Below are 17,605 nucleotides of genomic sequence, written 5' to 3'. Positions count from 1 at the left end.
CAGAGGGCAAAACCCAGCAGGGGCCCCGGGGGTAACAGTTACCCCAGTGGGACTGAGACATCAGTGTTTGCCAAAATGGTGGGGGGCAGAGGGGGCTTTTTTTATTTCCCCTCTCACAGACAGCACCTCTCAGCATCGGCTTCCCCGGGCTGGGTTCGTAAAGGCGCAGGCATCCTAATGCCCAGTCAATGCATCTCCTCTTTGTCTGATCTAACCCAGGTTTCAGAGTAGCAGCCGTGTTAGTCTGTATTTGCAAAAAGAAAAAGAGGATGTGTGGCACCTTAGAGACTAACAGGTTTATTTGAGCATAAGCTTTCGTGAGCTACAGCTCACTTCATCGGATGCATTTTTGATCTAACCCAGTGGTTCTCAAAGCCGGCCCACTGGCCGCGGTTCACCACTCCAGGCCAATGGGGGCTGCAGAAAGCGGCGCGGGCCAAGGGACATGCTGGCTGCCCTTCCCGCAGCCCCCATTGGCCTGGAGCGGCGAACCGCAAGCAGTGGGAGCCGCGATCGGCCCAACCTGCGGACGCGGCAGGTAAACAAACTGGTCCGGCCCACCAGGGGCTTTCCCTTAACAAGCAGCCGACCGTCTTTGAGAACCACTGGTCTAACCTACTGAGGCTATGTCTACACTACAAATTTCAAAGCGCTGTTGTGGGTGCCAGTTCTCCTGGTAATCCACCTCAATGAGGGGATTAGCTCCAAGCACTGGGTACCAAGCCTGTCCACACTAGCGCTTTAAAGCGTTCAAACTTGCGACCGGGCGCGGGGGTGATTTTTCACACCCCTGAGCCAGCAAGTTAGAGCACTTTAACTTGCCAGTGTAGATAATCCCTGAGACTTAGTGAAACATTTTCCATATATCCCCTCAGAAACAAAGAATCACTTATCACTGTATCTGAATGCATAGGGTCTCCAAGCAGTTTCCCAAGTTGTTTTATCTGTTGCTGGGATTCCCTGAATTCCCTAAATTTTTAATTCTAATTTTTTCTTCTCATGTTTAGAGCAGATGTTTATTCTGTTGGATCATCTGACTTCCACTCTGACTGAATTTCTGGCCTATTGTCAAAACTTTGTTTTGAGTCAATCCACCAATGGTGTAAATATTGGTGATCAGACCAATCGTCCGCCTAATCTAGTATCCTGTCTTGTGACAGTGGCCAATGCCAGGTGTTTCTAAGGGAATGATCAGACCAGGCAATGACTCATTGAACCATCCCATTGTCCACTCCCAACATCTGGCAGTCAAAGGACGGTTTAGGGACATGCAGAGTGTGCCTCAGTTTCCCCTTGTGGGGGAAACTGCTGTGGGGGCAATCGCTGTAGACCTAACCCCTCCCTTTCTGCGGCTCCATCTGTGCATTATATGCAACATATGCAAGGGCTGTAACGCAAGAGACCTACAGGCCTGTATCCTGTAAGACTTGGCTTGAGCTAAAGCATTGACGTATGCTAGGCTGTGGTACTTGATACAAATAATGGACTAGGCTAATTTCTAACTAAATAAGAACCAAAGGGCCTCCGAAAAGTCCCTAGCTGTCCCTTGTATGTACCCTCCACCCTGCAAAAAGTCCCTAGTCAAAATGCAGCCACAGCAAATCGCAAATCTTGATAATGACAAGATGCGTCAGCACTGTGCTAATTATGAAGCTGATTTTCTATTTTCCTTATAAGGCTTTATTAATAATGCTTGAGTGGTGGAAAATTACTAATCAGTTTGGCTTGATCATGGACCTATATAAGACTGGTGTTAAAGGAGCACGGCAGAGACAAAGCAGGCTGGCACCTGTGTGTGCCCATCTCTGACTCTCTCCCTGCATGCTTGTACTCAATAAAAGGCCTCAGACTGTTTGAACCAAACAGAGAGTGTGACTTGTTTTTCACAACACCCTATGCATTTCTTAAGTCTCTAGATGGTGGGATAAGGGTGTGTAATTGTTGCAGAGCAAAGGGCCAGGGTACATAAATGGCCGACACTCTGTCTCCTGGCAACTGATGGCCTGGGCCCTTCCCCCCTGCAAGGTAATAGCTAAAGGTTTTGGAGAACAAAGGAATCGGGTGACCTCCTGGCCCAGGAAAGGGACAAAGCCCAGAGAAGGAGTGGCTGGAGAGTGAGTCAGTTTGGGGCTGGCTGGGGATGTGGAGTGAAGTTCAGATGTGGTTGTCTGGATCACTGCACCCAAAATGGACCCGGCTGAGGGGTCCTGTTCTCTGTACCTACAAGCTCTGTTTTAGACTGTGTACCTGTCATCTAATAAACCTCTATTTTACTGGCTGGCTGAGAGTCACGTCTAACTGCAAACTTGGAGTGCAGGACCCTCTGACCCACCTGGGCAGACTCGCTGTGGGAAGCACATGGAGGGGCAGAGGATGCTGAGTGCTCCAAGGTCAGATGTAGGAAGGTGGAAGCCATGTGAGCTTCTTGCCCTGAAGGCAGTCTGCTCACAGAGAGGAGACTTCACCAGAGTCCTGACTGGCTTCGTAGGGAGCAGTTCCAGAGCATCGCCCGGGGACTCCGTGACAATTATATTGGCTAACAGCCAATCTACTTATCCTGAGGGACTGATCTAATTCTTTGTTCAACCCATTCATAGTTTTTCCTTTCAAAATATAATTAACACACATCTACAACCCCAAGATACCTTTGCAACCACAAAAAGAAAAGGAGTACTTGTGGCACCTTAGAGACTAGCAAATTTATTTGAGCATAAGCTTTCGTGAGCTACAGCTCACTTCATCAGATGCATTCGGTGGAAAATAGTGGGGACATTTATATACACAGAGAACATGAAACAACATATACGTTGTTTACGTTTAAAAGGCTGTTTACAGACAGCCCCCCAACCTGAAGCAAATACCAGCAACCAACGACACACCACACAACAGAACCACTAACCCAGGAACCTATCCTTGCAACAAAGCCCGTTGCCAACTCTGTCCACATATCTATTCAGGGGACACCATCATAGGGCCTAATCACATCAGCCACACTATCAGAGGCTCATTCACCTGCGCATCTGCCAATGTGATATATGCCATCATGTCATAGAATATCATAGAATATCAGGGTTGGAAGGGACCCCAGAAGGTCATCTAGTCCAACCCCCTGCTCAAAGCAGGACCAAGTCCCAGTTAAATCATCCTAGCCAGGGCTTTGTCAAGCCTGACCTTAAAAACCTCTAAGGAAGGAGATTCTACCACCTCCCTAGGTAACGCATTCCAGTGTTTCACCACCCTCTTAGTGAAAAAGTTTTTCCTAATATCCAATCTAAACCTCCCCCATTGCAACTTGAGACCATTACTCCTCGTTCTGTCATCTGCTACCATTGATAACAGTCTAGAGCCATCCTCTTTGAAACCCCCTTTCAGGTAGTTGAAAGCAGCTATCAAATCCCCCCTCATTCTTCTCTTCTGCAGACTAAACAATCCCAGCTCCCTCAGCCTCTCCTCATAAGTCATGTGCTCTAGACCCCTAATCATTTTTGTTGCCCTTCGCTGTACTCTTTCCAATTTATCCACATCCTTCTTGTAGTGTGGGGCCCAAAACTGGACACAGTACTCCAGATGAGGCCTCACCAGTGTCGAATAGAGGGGAACGATCACGTCCCTCGATCTGCTCGCTATGCCCCTACTTATACATCCCAAAATGCCATTGGCCTTCTTGGCAACAAGGGCACACTGCTGACTCATATCCAGCTTCTCGTCCACTGTCACCCCTAGGTCCTTTTCCGCAGAACTGCTGCCGAGCCATTCGGTCCCTAGTCTGTAGCGGTGCATTGGATTCTTCCATCCTAAGTGCAGGACCCTGCACTTATCCTTATTGAACCTCATTAGATTTCTTTTGGCCCAATCTTGCAATTTGTCTAGGTCCTTCTGTATCCTATCCCTCCCCTCCAGCGTATCTACCACTCCTCCCAGTTTATTATCATCCGCAAATTTGCTGAGAGTGCAATCCACACCATCCTCCAGATCATTTATGAAGATATTGAACAAAACGGGCCCCAGGACCGACCCCTGGGGCACTCCACTTGACACCGGCTGCCAACTAGACATGGAGCCATTGATCACTACCCGTTGAGCCCGACAATCTAGCCAGCTTTCTACCCACCTTATAGTGCATTCATCCAGCCCATACTTCCTTAACTTGCTGACAAGAATGCTGTGGGAGACCGTGTCAAAAGCTTTGCTAAAGTCAAGAAACAATACATCCACTGCTTTCCCTTCATCCACAGAACCAGTAATCTCATCATAAAAGGCGATTAGATTAGTCAGGCATGACCTTCCCTTGGTGAATCCATGCTGACTGTTCCTGATCACTTTCCTCTCCTCTAAGTGCTTCAGGATTGATTCTTTGAGGACCTGCTCCATGATTTTTCCAGGGACTGAGGTGAGGCTGACCGGCCTGTAGTTCCCAGGATCCTCCTTCTTCCCTTTTTTAAAGATGGGCACTACATTAGCCTTTTTCCAGTCATCCGGGACTTCCCCCGTTCGCCACGAGTTTTCAAAGATAATGGCCAAGGGCTCTGCAATCACAGCCGCCAATTCCCTCAGCACTCTCGGATGCAATTCGTCCGGCCCCATGGACTTGTGCACGTCCAGCTTTTCTAAATAGTCCCTAACCACCTCTATCTCTACAGAGGGCTGGCCATCTCTTCCCCATTTTGTGATGCCCAGCACAGCAGTCTGGGAGCTGACCTTGTTAGTGAAAACAGAGGCAAAAAAAGCATTGAGTACATTAGCTTTTTCCACATCCTCTGTCACTAGCTTGCCTCCCTCATTCAGTAAGGGGCCCACACTTTCCTTGGCTTTCTTCTTGTTGCCAACATACCTGAAGAAACCCTTCTTGTTACTCTTGACATCTCTTGCTAGCTGCAGCTCCAGGTGTGATTTGGCCCTCCTGATATCTTTCCTACATGCCCGAGCAATATTTTTATACTCTTCCCTGGTCATATGTCCAACCTTCGACTTCTTGTAAGCTTCTTTTTTATGTTTAAGATCCGCTAGGATTTCACCATTAAGCCAAGCTGGTCGCCTGCCATATTTACTATTCTTTCGACTCATCGGGATGGTTTGTCCCTGTAACCTCAACAGGGATTCCTTGAAATACAGCCAGCTCTCCTGGACTCCCTTCCCTTTCATGTTAGTCCCCCAGGGGATCCTGGCCATCTGTTCCCTGAGGGAGTCAAAGTCTGCTTTCCTGAAGTCCAGGGTCCGTATCCTGCTGCTTACCTTTCTTCCCTGCGTCAGGATCCTGAACTCAACCAGTGTGCCAGCAATGCCCCTCTGCCACGTACATTGGTCTAACTGGACAGTCTCTACATAAAAGAATAAATGGACACAAATCAGACATCAAGAATTATAACATTCAAAAACTAGTCGGAGAACACTTCAATCTCTCTGGTCACTCGATTACAGACCTAAGAGTGGCTATTCTTCAACAAAAAAACTTCAAAAACAGACTCCAACGAGAGACTGCTGAATTGGAATTAATTTTCAAACTGGATACAATTAACTTAGGCTTGAATAGAGACTGGGAGTGGATGGGTCATTACACAAAGTAAAACTATTTTCCCATGTTATTCCCCCCCCCCACACACACACTGTTCCTCAGACGTTCTTGTCAACTGCTGGAAATGGCCCACCTTGATTATCACTACTATAGGTTTTCTCCGCTCCCCCTACCCCCCCAGTAATAGCTCATCTTAAGTGATCATTCTCCTTACAGTGTGTATGATAACACCCATTGTTTCATGTTCTCTGTGTATATAAATCTCCTCACTGTATTTTCCACTGAATGCATCCGATGAAGTGAGCTGTAGCTCACGGAAGCTTATGCTCAAATAAATTTGTTAGTCTCTAAGGTGCCACAAGTAGTCCTTTTCTTTTTGCAAATACAGACTAACATGGCTGCTACTCTGAAATCTTTATAACCACAAGAATTCTAAATTCATGAGTTATACACCCTCCAGTCAAGAAATTTTAATAAAGAAATTATATCTTTTTTTGTGCCTCTTTGTTCCTGAGCCTGTAGGGTGCAGTAAGACCAGTTCCAGTGCCTTGATCCTAAACACCTGAGTGAATCTTAGTCTACCCTCATACTGTTCCTGTTACATCTCCCAAACATTCCATATACCTAAGGCCATATCTACACTTTAAGTGTGGGTTAACTCAAGTTATGTCACCATAGAGTCACTACAGTTACTATGTCACTTGTGTGCATGCCTCCTGGACTCCTTGCCTCAGCAGTCAGGGTACTCACCAGAAGCACTTGTATAGATTCAGAGTGAGGTGCACCATGAATAGATATCTCACTGTTCACCCACTGTATTTTGGGAAGCTTTGGTTTTGCAGTGTATGCTGGGTACCAAACAGGTCAGACCAGGTTGTGGCCATAGGATCAAACTTCTTATAATGCATTTACCCATCCACTAATTTTATATGTATCCCATACGTAAACGTATACATAATCTTTACACCTTTTTTTCTAAATCCACTAACCTGCCTGGCCATCCTCACTGTCTGCCATCTCACACAGAATTATGGAGCTTGCATGGCTCTGCACTATTGTCATAAGCGTTTTCACCCAAAGGTGCATGCTCCTTTAGTATTTTCAGATCAGCAAGCATACATGTGGGGTGTGACATTATACTCTACATTCTTTATGAAAATATCTTATGATATGGACATGACATAGCAAATATATACTTTATGCAAGATAGCTGATGTGGAGTATCATTGCAAAACTTAAGAGCTATTGACTGTGTTTACTGTGCTATTGACTGACAATGTGTGTCCAACCTGTATGCATGTAATGTTTGTATCTGAGGCTAGAAATATTGACCATGTCTCTGTATTTCAAATGTGCTCTGTTGGATGAGGCCAGACAATGTTAGTGGCTTATTGAAGGAACGCACAAACACATAAAGATTACCCCAGGAACTCTGGGCAATAGAAACCTCTGAACGATAGTGCTATACAATGGGGACTGCTTGACCAAGATCAGATACCTCTACACAGTGGGTGCTGTTTGACCCAGGTCACAGCGAAAGAGCCTTCCAGAAAGTGGGGGGAAGAAAGAAAAGGTGGAAAATGGCAGCCTACAAGAACAACCGGAAATACCTGAGGTACAAAGACTGAACAGTGAGAAGTGATTGTCCCAGCAATCTGGATGATGGGAAGACAGACACTTCAGCTCAGCTCAGCATACTGAGAACAAGAAGGATCTGACATTATGACCCACTGAAGAATAGTCCAGGTGTGTCTAATATATCTGGTGTCCCCATTATGCAGACATAGGCCTTTTTCCTCACTGCTAATAAAACTAATGAAAACAACACAAGACAAGTGAAGTTTTAACAGTGAAGACAAAGGCTGAAGAAAATGTCTCAAACATTAAATGAGAGAGCAATGAGGTGACCTGTGAGCATCACAGTTCTGAGTGTCATTTTGGTGGTGATATCTCTTTGCTCCTTAAGTATGTGTAACAGTGACAGAAGTGGAAGTCTGTATAAAGCACAATGGTAGATTGTCTCAAAAAATAAGTCTCCAAAAATGAGTGAAGTTTCTTTCCATCCAAAGTTCCATAAAGAGGCCAACAGACATTTGGAACCAGTTACACCTGTCTCCTAGAGAGCTGCTTACCTCAGAACTTTGGCACATGCGTCTTGAAAAAAAGTGGTGTGAGCACCCAATGCTCGGGGGCTGTTCGTTACAGAGACAGTCAATGTTCCAGTTATTTAGGGCCTACATTTTTTATAGTTCATGATTTTTTTCCTTTTCCCGATATTACTTCCCTTAAATAAATCTGCTGTTTGCTTTCAAAAATCATTTCTCTCTATCTCTTTTGTCCACACAAGAGAGGTGGGCGGCACAGCAGCTTCTATCTAATACCAGGTGATAGATCCAGAGGAGTGAAAATATCTGCTGCTGAAATCAGACGTGTAGCTGGACAATTTACTCTTGAGTTAACAGGGGAGGGACAGATAAAATGTTATACAGATAAAACTACACAGGATTGTTTCAGGGGACAAGGCAAGATGCCACGTTTATTATGATAACACAATTTGATTTATAACCAATAGCTAATACCTAATACTCACACACACACAATTCAAATGTTCTGCAGCTGCTGGATAGTTACCTGTCCTGAATGTAGCTTGAGTACGTGGCCTGATTTCGCAGCTTGGGTTCCTAGCTCGTGGCGGCTAACTGGCCAGGAAAGCCGGGCACGAGGAAGGGCTGGGTCGCTGTCGGGTGAACACAGATGCCACTCGATGTTGGCAGCAGAATGTTACCCATAGTCTTCCATATTACCCATCCTTTTTTATAGGCTTTTAGTTTGAATCAAGAGTCTATAGGTCTTGCTGTGTCATGCTGCCTCTGGGTTCGGTGTGATTGATCACCAGTCAATTGGACCTGTCTTTGATCTTGATTCAAATGTACCTTTGTTCTTTTCTTTTAGGGTGGACTCTTCTTATTTTGTCAGGGCTGTTGTCTGCATCTTCAGCCGTTGGTGTTTGCACTTAATTTTATCAGGACAGACTGCGGCTGGAGGTTGATTCCATTATCCATGCATACCTCATTCACACACCTGAACTAAGTTAACGAGGTTACAGTAGGGTTTTGCAAAATGGAGTAAGCATTTTAAAATGCTTTTATGTTTTAGTTACAGTATGGAATCTTATTAAAACAAGTGTAATGAACAATTTAGAATGTTGGGAGGCAAACAGGAGTTACAATGTTAGAACAGTGAAGTTTGGTTTGTTCATTTGATACAAAATAAAGTCATATTAATAATAGTAATGAAAGAAAAGAAACAATTCATAAATTCAGCTCTATATTGACCAGCAAACGACCCTTCAATCCAGAGGTATTGAATGGGTCACACTTTATGTAATTGTCTCAAGGCTGTATAATGTTTTTGAAACAATCTGAGCTGGTGGTTTCAGCATCCAACAGAACATACCACACATTACAATTAACATTAAATTTATCAGAATAAAGAAAAGAATAATTGGGTGTAACAATTTTGAAAGTTGAAGACCAAGACGGGGCCCATCCTTTAAGAATATCATACCAATGGTATGTTATAATTTGTTCTGCTTGTGCAGATACTATTTATATTTCAGATCCCTGATGTAAAACAGCCAAACTGTGTGTCTGAACCTGGGCCTGTGTGATTTCAGTCAGTTGGATAATTTGGTTATTTTTCTTCATTAGTTTGTACAGACCTGTCCAATTGACCCACAAAGAAAAGTTAAAGTTTATAATATTACTGGTATCCACTGAGTTAGTTCTTTTATCCTTCTGAGTTGGGAAGTAATAGGTTAAGGTGGGAGTTTTTAACATAGTTATATTACACATACATTGCTCTACTGGTGATTCTTGTCACAAAAGCTCCTCTAATTCAATGGCACTGTAGTGAGGTCAAGACTCACCGGCGCAGTGCCTCCTGCTGGTTGTCTAGGGAATTAGCTCTCCAGTGTACTGAGCACCTCCTACTGGCTAGTGTCTTGCCTGCCAGTCCCTTGTGCCTTTTACCTTGGGGTGCTGCCCCCACAGTAACCCCTTATTCTGAGTTTCCCCTCCCAGGGAAACCCTCAACCCTCTAAACCCACCTTGCCTCAGTGACTACTGCCAGTCATCATCTAGCCGCCACTCACTGGGGCAGACTGCAGTCTGTAATCGCCACTCATCATTGGCAAGGGGTTAGGACCTGCTGCCTTTGCCTATCCCCGGGCTGCCCCTCTATAGCCCCAATACCTTTTCAAAGGTCTTCATCAAGGCCTGCAGGCTGGGGGTTTAACAGGCTGGCGCTCCCCAGCTCCCCTTGCCTTTCCCCAGCACTGCTCCACTTCAGGTACCTTACTTCCCTTTCCACTCATTCCAGGGCTAGAGTGAGACTTCTCCAGCTTTTGGCCCACAGCCCTCTCATCAGGGCCAGCTAGGCCCTAATTGAGCTGGCCACAGCTGTGTACCATCCAGAAACATATGTAAGGAAAAGGTTATTTTCATGTTTTGTCAGCAGAGGAGTTAAGACTGTCATATTTTTGGCTCGTACCCAATCCATCTCAATTTCTGTTAGCATAATAGCTAATGTTGTTCAGGACACCACAAGGCTAACAGCTATCAGGAACTGCTAATGGTAAGAATTCACTAAAGCCATCTGATGTAGCTGATTCCTACAGATAGCAGTCTCATATACCCAAGGTGTGAGAAAGTGCTGTCTGTAGAAATTAGCTTCATCACATTGCAGTGGCACAGGTAGCACATCCCTATAGTTGGCAGTAGCGACAGGTCCAACTTTGCTAAAAACGATATTTCAAGCAGTCTCACATGTAAAGCCAACCTGATAGCTTTCTTTAACAGTGTAAAAAGCCTACAAGCCGTAGATGTGGTATATCTTGCCTTTAGTAAGGCTTTTGATACTGTCTCCCATGACCATCTCATAAACAAACTATGGAAATGAAACCTAGATGGACATAACGATAAATAAGATGGGCATAATGAGTGGGGTTCTCCAGGAATCAGTTCTGGATATGTTTCTATTCAAAATCTTAATGATTGAGATAATGGCATAGAGAGTACACTTATAAATTTAAGGTTTAGAAAACATGACCTAGATAATGGCATAGAGAGTACACTTATAAAGTTTGTGAAAATTTAAGGTCTAGAAAACATGACCTATCAGGGAAGATTGAAATATGATTCAATTTCTGTTTCTTACAATCTGTATGTATCACTAACTGCTACTGATAGCACATTTCTACATGTAGCAATTTCACATACACTAAAGTGCAAGAAACTGCTATCTGTGGGCATTTGCTACATCAGGTAGCAATTTAATACAATAGCAGTTTCTTACAATCAGTATGTATTGATAAGTGCTACCAGTAGCACATTCCTACGCGGAGCAGTATCCTTCACTAAACCGGGTGGTGGCTCAAGGCTCTTCCTTCCTTACCTGCCCCCTGGCTGCTCCCTCCCCGCCAAAGTGCGCATGCCCCAGGGGCGGGAGAAGCTGGGCATGCAGCCCCATTCCGCCTTGCGCTGGACGTTACCGGGTTTACTCGACCTGGTGCAGCAGGTGCCAACCAGTGCACGTGCTCCCTAGTCCCGGCCCTGTACTGTGGGCAGGGTGGCAGTGCAGCAGTTCCAACTTGGTTACACATTCCGAGTCCTCTCATCTCAATGAGTGTCTTGCTGGCCAGGAAAGTCTTAAATCGCTTCTGTGGGGTTTCAGTGGCGCCCAGTACCTTAGTGCCTGATTAGCTGCATTTGGATGTCTGGGTGGGCTGGTTACATTCAGTAGCATTCTGACAAAAGTGAAAGCGGAATAAATCCTTACTTCCCTCATCCATTGCAACATTAGGTTCCGTATCCGGCCATTTGTAGTAATGCAGCTGTTCTTGCGTTAGAAATGCAGCATCAGGACCCAGGGAAATCTGAAAATGTGAGACGGGTTGGTAGAAACTACCCTGCAGAATATCCCACCCGTCCCTTAGTTACATCTTCTCTTCCTGATCATTTAATATTTTTGTCTTTCATGGTCTTCCTAAAAGCCCTGTTCCCTATAGGCAAGATGCATTCCTAGCAGAAAACAGCACTAAGGTCCTGCTTCTGTAATAAAAGCCACATGAGCTGACCTTTGCACCCATATAGTGTGCATTGCCCTACAGTTCTTATCGCAGGATCAAGACCTTCCTATGCAGGCAGCTACAATCTATTCTAGTAGCAATTTCTGAACTGTTTGAAGTGTAGCCCTACACAAAACATATTGCTGTAATCTAACCTCCAGGTGACAAAGGAATGGATAACCATACCCCAAAGGAAAGGATGCAGCATTCCTGCTAAGTGTAGATGATATGAAGCACACCTGGTGACTACTGCTAGCTGGAAATCTGGAGGCAGTTGTCCCAGTCCATTGTGAGTGTTTCAATTAAGTTAAAGGTGTACAGCTATTTTTTCCTCAAATATCTCTATTTATAACTTCCAAAATACTATCAGATATGACTATACAGTGAAGTTATCAACAGCGTTTTTAAATCTAACAAATGAGTCTGTAATTATGTAACATAAATGTGATTCTTTTGGTGCAGACTGGGATCCTTTATGTTTGTTCCCTTCAGTTGCGTGATCAGAGCCTCCCATTAATAGGTTCAGGCAGGAAGAGGGCAAATTAATCCTGACATAAATAAAGCAGAACACATGGTAGAAGCACTTAGAAGTTCCAGACACACAGTGGATCTGCAAAAAATTACAGTATTTACAAAGAACAGACAGTTTATTGTCCCCAGGTCTCTAATTACTAAAATTCCCCCCCTCCCCCAAGAAACTCTTAACCCAGATTCTACCACATAGTGAGACACTTTCTCCAGTAAGAATCCTCATTGACCCTCACCCAGAGGTTATGTGGATAAGTGAAAGTTGACTACACTGTGTTTCCCAAATCTGTTCCAAGGAAGCATCTTCCTTAATTCTGACCCAGAATATTAATTAATATTTCATTCCTAGAGGCTTCAGTGAAGATCAGGACCCCTTAATTATTTTTATTGCAGTCACACCTAGAGTCTCCAGCTCAATAAATTCCTGCATTAAAAGTTTATAATCTAAATAGGCAGATACAATGGGGGAGGATGGGTTCTGCTAAAAAAGAAAACTGTGATTGAAAACATGTTAGTTCCACAATGTTGTGTTTTGTGTGTGTGTGTTTTACTTTATTATACATAAGGATTACACTATAGGACAGGAGTGGGTGCAGAGTGCAGAGAGAAGGAAGGGATGAATTGAAAGGAGAAGCACGGGATCCGAAAGAGCAGGGATAGCAATGGGGGCTAGACTGAATTGATGAGACTGTGAGGTAGAGGCAGGAGGTGGGGACCGGAGCAAGCAGCCAATGAACTGGATGGAAAGCAGGACTGAAAACCATGGCAGGCAGGGCTGATGGCAGCAGTGTCTATGGGGCTGGCTGAAACTGCCTGAGCAGCTGCTTCTTCCCTTTTGAGACTGTGTGTGTATATAAATCTCTCCTCTGTTTTTTCCACCAAATGCATCCGATGAAGTGAGCTGTAGCTCACGAAAGCTTATGCTCTAATAAATTTGTTAGTCTCTAAGGTGCCACAAGTACTCCTTTTCTTTTTACAGATTTGTAGACTCCTGCCTCCCATATGACTCGCAGTTCTTTTAGCTTAATCCAAAGGGTCTTCCTTGAGACCTCTCTGAGCTGCTGGTCTTCTTCCGGACCTGGAAGCTGGTTTTGGTGACCAGGTCCGTGGCGGCCGCCGAGAGGGCAGATCTTCTCGCGGAGCCCCTGCTACACCCCCCCCAACTAGGTGTGCAAGTGGTGGTGTCCCCCTCTGTGCGCCAGAGGCTGGTCCTGGCAGGCACCACAGGAATTGGAGACCTCCTGGACTATGACCAGGGGGACTGGGTGGATCCTTTGGCACTTGGTTGGCGCATGGAGCTCTCCACCCCTCAAATCCCTGGTGTGTACTTCAGGAGGCGAGGGCAGCCTTATTCCCTGCCTCTCGGGCTTTCCTTGAGCAGGTCCTGCGAGAGGGTGCTTCCTGCCCCACACTCCTGGCTCTCTGGATCTTTTCATTGGGCCCCTGTCTGCAAGGCCGCTGGCTCCCCTCCTGGATAATCTGAGCCGGCTGTGCGATCTGTAACTGGTTCATTTCTGAACCGTGCCAAGGGCACATCTGTACATGGTCATGCTCCACACATTTCCTCACCCTCGTGTCCCACCCTGACATTAAGTGGTGGGACCTACCACCTGTGGAGGGGGAAGAACCCCGGTAGGTCAGCTTATATTCCACCTTGATCCCACTGCCCGCTGGGGATATGAACTGACGGCTCCTTCATGGAGCCGTAAGCACAGGCATGTACTTGGCGTAGTACACCCTCATCCCTGATACTTGCCCTTTTTGCGGAGGCAAGGAAGATCCTGGCACATATTTATCTCAAGTGCACCAGGTTGCAGCCCCTCTTCTGGCTTCTCCAGATCCTTCTCCTAAGGTTTTGTCTGCACTATTCCCTTCACCTCCTGATTCATGCACATCCTCTCTGTGGCCCCTCAAAGTCACAAGATCTCCTGGTCAACCTCCTCCTGGCATTGGTCGAAGTGGCCATTTATAAAACCAAGAAGAGGATGCTGGATGGTGAGGTGCTCTGCTACTGTGGGGCCTCATTCCGCTCTTCCAGCCGATCATGTGTCTGGGCATAGTTCCTCTGGGCAGCATCCAATGGTTCCCTAAACACCTTTGAGGAACAGTGGGAGCTGTCCAGGGCTCTCTGCTCAGTGTCCAGCTCCGGTTCCTTGCTTATGGCTCTATGACCTCACTCCTCCTGGCCCTGTTTCCTCATTAGTTATTCCCCGGAATTATTTGAGCTCCAGGGTCAGTTGCTCCTCCCCTTAGACTGGGAGAGGGACCCACCTCCTGGAACTGAACAGGTGCGCCTGCTAACTGGAGTCTCTGGCACAAACTTGGACCTAAGCTCACGCTGCAATTATAGGTGCTGGAACTCGGGGTGCTGCTGCCGCACCCCTTGGCTTGAAGTGGATTGCATCCTATACAGGGTGTACAGTTTGGTACAACGGCTCTCAGCACCACTATGCAAATTGTTCCAGCACAGGGCCCTGGCTGCAATCAGCAAACAGGTTTGCTCCCAGCTGGGGAGCGGAGACTGGACCCTTTTATTTTTCAGCCCCAAGACTCTCCTGCCTGCCCTGAGGGTGATCTCTGAGGTGGGAGGGTAGCAGGCCCCTAAGGAGCAGGGCACTGATAGCTGGGCCAGGCATGGGGCACCACGTGTTCTGAGCAAGTGGGGGGAAGGGAGCCCCACCTCACCCACTTCCCTTGAGTTACTTTCCCCTCTTAGGTTTCAGAGTAGCAGCCGTGTTAGTCTGTATTCGCAAAAAGAAAAGGAGTACTTGTGGCACCTTAGAGACTAACAAATAAATTTGTTAGTCTCTAAGGTGCCACAAGTACTCCTTTTCTTTTTAAGAATATCAGAGGAACAGTGGGGGGTGGGGTGGGGGGGAGAAATACCATGGGGAAATAGTTTTACTTTGTGTAATGACTCATCCATTCCCAGTCTCTATTCAAGCCTAAGTTAATTGTATCCAGTTTGCAAATTAATTCCAATTCAGCAGTCTCTCGTTGGAGTCTGTTTTTGAAGCTTTTTTGTTGAAGGATAGCCACTCTTAGGTCTGTGATCGAGTGACCAGAGAGATTGAAGTGTTCTCCAACTGGTTTTTGAATGTTATAATTCTTGACGTCTGATTTGTGTCCATTCATTCTTTTACGTAGAGACTGTCCAGTTTGGCCAATGTACATGGCAGAGGGGCATTGCTGGCACATGATGGCATATATCACATTGGTAGATGCGCAGGTGAACGAGCCTCTGATAGTGTGGCTGATGTGATTAGGCTCTATGATGGTATCCCCTGAATAGATATGTGCACAGAGTTGGCAACGGGCTTTGTTGCAAGGATATAACATTCAAAAACCAGTTGGAGAACACTTCAATCTCTCTGGTCACTCGATCACAGACCTAAAAGTGGCTATCCTTCAACAAAAAAGCTTCAAAAACAGACTCCAACGAGAGACTGCTGAATTGGAATTAATTTGCAAACTGGATACAATTAACTTAGGCTTGAATAGAGACTGGGAATGGATGAGTCATTACACAAAGTAAAACTATTTCCCCATGGTATTTCTCCCCCCCACCCCACCCCCCACTGTTCCTCTGATATTCTTGTTAACCGCTGGAATTAGCCTACCTTGCTTGTCACCATGGAAGGTTTTCCTCCTTTCCCCCCCCCGCTGCTGGTGATGGCTTATCTTAAGTGATCACTCTCCTTACAGTGTGTATGATAAACCCATTGTTTCATGTTCTCTGTGTGTGTATATCAATCTCCCCTCTGTTTTTTCCACCAAATGCATCCGATGAAGTGAGCTGTAGCTCACGAAAGCTTATGCTCTAATAAATTTGTTAGTCTCTAAGGTGCCACAAGTCCTCCTTTTCTTTTTCCCCTCTTCGCCAGCCTACTGCCAGTAGCCAGCTCCCCCACTTCTGATTGGCTACCGCCCCTGAGCGCTGCCCCACCCTGAGGCCTGGGCGCGAGATAGCACCAGCGTGACTCGTGTTGGCTCGCAGGCCATTTATTTGCAGATTCTCCGAGTCCTGATTGGGCGCCCACTCCCGTCAGTCACCATCGCCTCCCACTGCGGCTCCGCCCCTCAGCGGCGCGGCAGGGGCGGTTGCTGCGTCTGCGCAGTGCGTGCGAGGGCTGAGGGGGGCGGAGGCAGCGGCCTTGCTGGGAGTTACCGCACACGGCACTTTTCCCCCACACTCCCGCCGGCCACCACGCACAGGGCCCGGCGTCTGAGGACGAAGATGCTGCGAGTCTGTCAGCGAGCAGGGGCCGCGGCAGCCGCCCAGGTGAGCGGGGAAGGGGGGGTGCCAGCAGCTGGCAGGGAGGGCGGGAGCCGTCGCTGCTCCTGTGCCGGTCGCGCGCTGCGCTCTCGTCGCGCTACGGGGGGGGGGGGGAGGAGACTGTCTCGATAAGTTGCGATAACGCCGCTTTCCGGCGAGGAGAATGAATCGGGGTCACGAGCACGAGAGGAGACACGGGGAAAAGTCGTGTCCTCTAATCGCGGCTCAGCTCTCCCCGAATGACGGGGCGCACGTAGATGCTGATTGGCTGCCCGCCTATTGAGTGACAGGTGAAGTGGCCAATAGAGTGGTGCAGTCGGTTCTCATGGTCCGGCTAGGGAGACTACGGGCCCCAGCATGCAAGGCGCAAGCTGTGTCTTGGGCAAGGGGCAAGTCGCGTTGCATGCTGGTCCTGGTAGTCTTCGTGGGTCGGTGCTGCTCTCGCGCGCCGTAAGGTGGGACGTTTGTAGTCTGCTGGTGTCTGCTCCTTAGGAGAGGTCTACGGTCTTAAGGTGGAGCAGTGCATTGTGGGATTAATCGTCGACACGGACAACTAACTTCTTCGAGCCAGGAGGAGCCCAGTTCCACGCTGTATGCTGGGAGTTGTAGTCGCAGCTCCGTCCCCCCTAAAGGCTCTAGGCTTGGCCCGCAGCATGCTGGGGACTGTAGTCTCTCTGGGCATCACCTCGACCGTAGTGGCGGGCCTCTGCCAGCTGTACACATTGTAGAAGTCAGTGAGCCTGGCTTTGGTTGTTCCCTGGCTGTTGTTGCAGCGTCTGGGAGCAGGAGGTGCAATAAACACTGAGAGGTGGTTGAAAAATTCTTACAGCTGTCTCTTGCTACAGGAACAAAATGGACACATTGTTGTGTCTAAAGCGCCCAGATGCCTGCATCAGTAGGGAAGGACATGACCTTGTTTTCCTCTAATTTCTCCTGATTACATGACTCACACCCTCTCTTGTTTCCTTCTAAATCTTCTATAATGACCACAACAAACAAACCAATATGCTAACACTGCCCTAAGGCAATCCCTTGTTTTGGTTTCCCAATGTACTCTAACCTTTTTTCTCCTATATTGAAAAGGAGTACTTGTGGCATCTTAGAGACTAACAAATGTATTTGAGCATAAGCTTTCGTGAACTACAGCTCGCTTCATCAGCAT

At 46.8% G+C, this 17,605-nt stretch overlaps 1 protein-coding gene across 4 annotated transcripts in view; it reads left to right on the top strand.

Annotated features, from left to right (window-relative positions):
* The first annotated feature begins 16,202 nt into the window (after positions 1-16,202).
* Positions 16,203-17,605, top strand: part of IMMT (inner membrane mitochondrial protein) — a 36,544-nt gene continuing 35,141 nt past the window's right edge. For 2 of the 4 annotated variants that reach the window (XM_043512695.1, XM_043512694.1), the window contains exon 1: positions 16,203-16,449. In XM_043512695.1, the coding sequence (XP_043368630.1) occupies positions 16,405-16,449 (45 nt within the window). In that variant the 5' untranslated portion in view covers positions 16,203-16,404. The remainder of the gene's footprint in view (positions 16,450-17,605) is intronic. The other 2 variants (XM_038398778.2, XM_038398777.2) reach the window with 1 other exon arrangement.

The sequence above is a fragment of the Dermochelys coriacea genome, chromosome 4, assembly GCF_009764565.3.
Source record: "Dermochelys coriacea isolate rDerCor1 chromosome 4, rDerCor1.pri.v4, whole genome shotgun sequence".
Taxonomy (NCBI): Eukaryota; Metazoa; Chordata; order Testudines; family Dermochelyidae; genus Dermochelys; species Dermochelys coriacea.
This window is presented reverse-complemented; position numbering and strand designations above follow the sequence as displayed.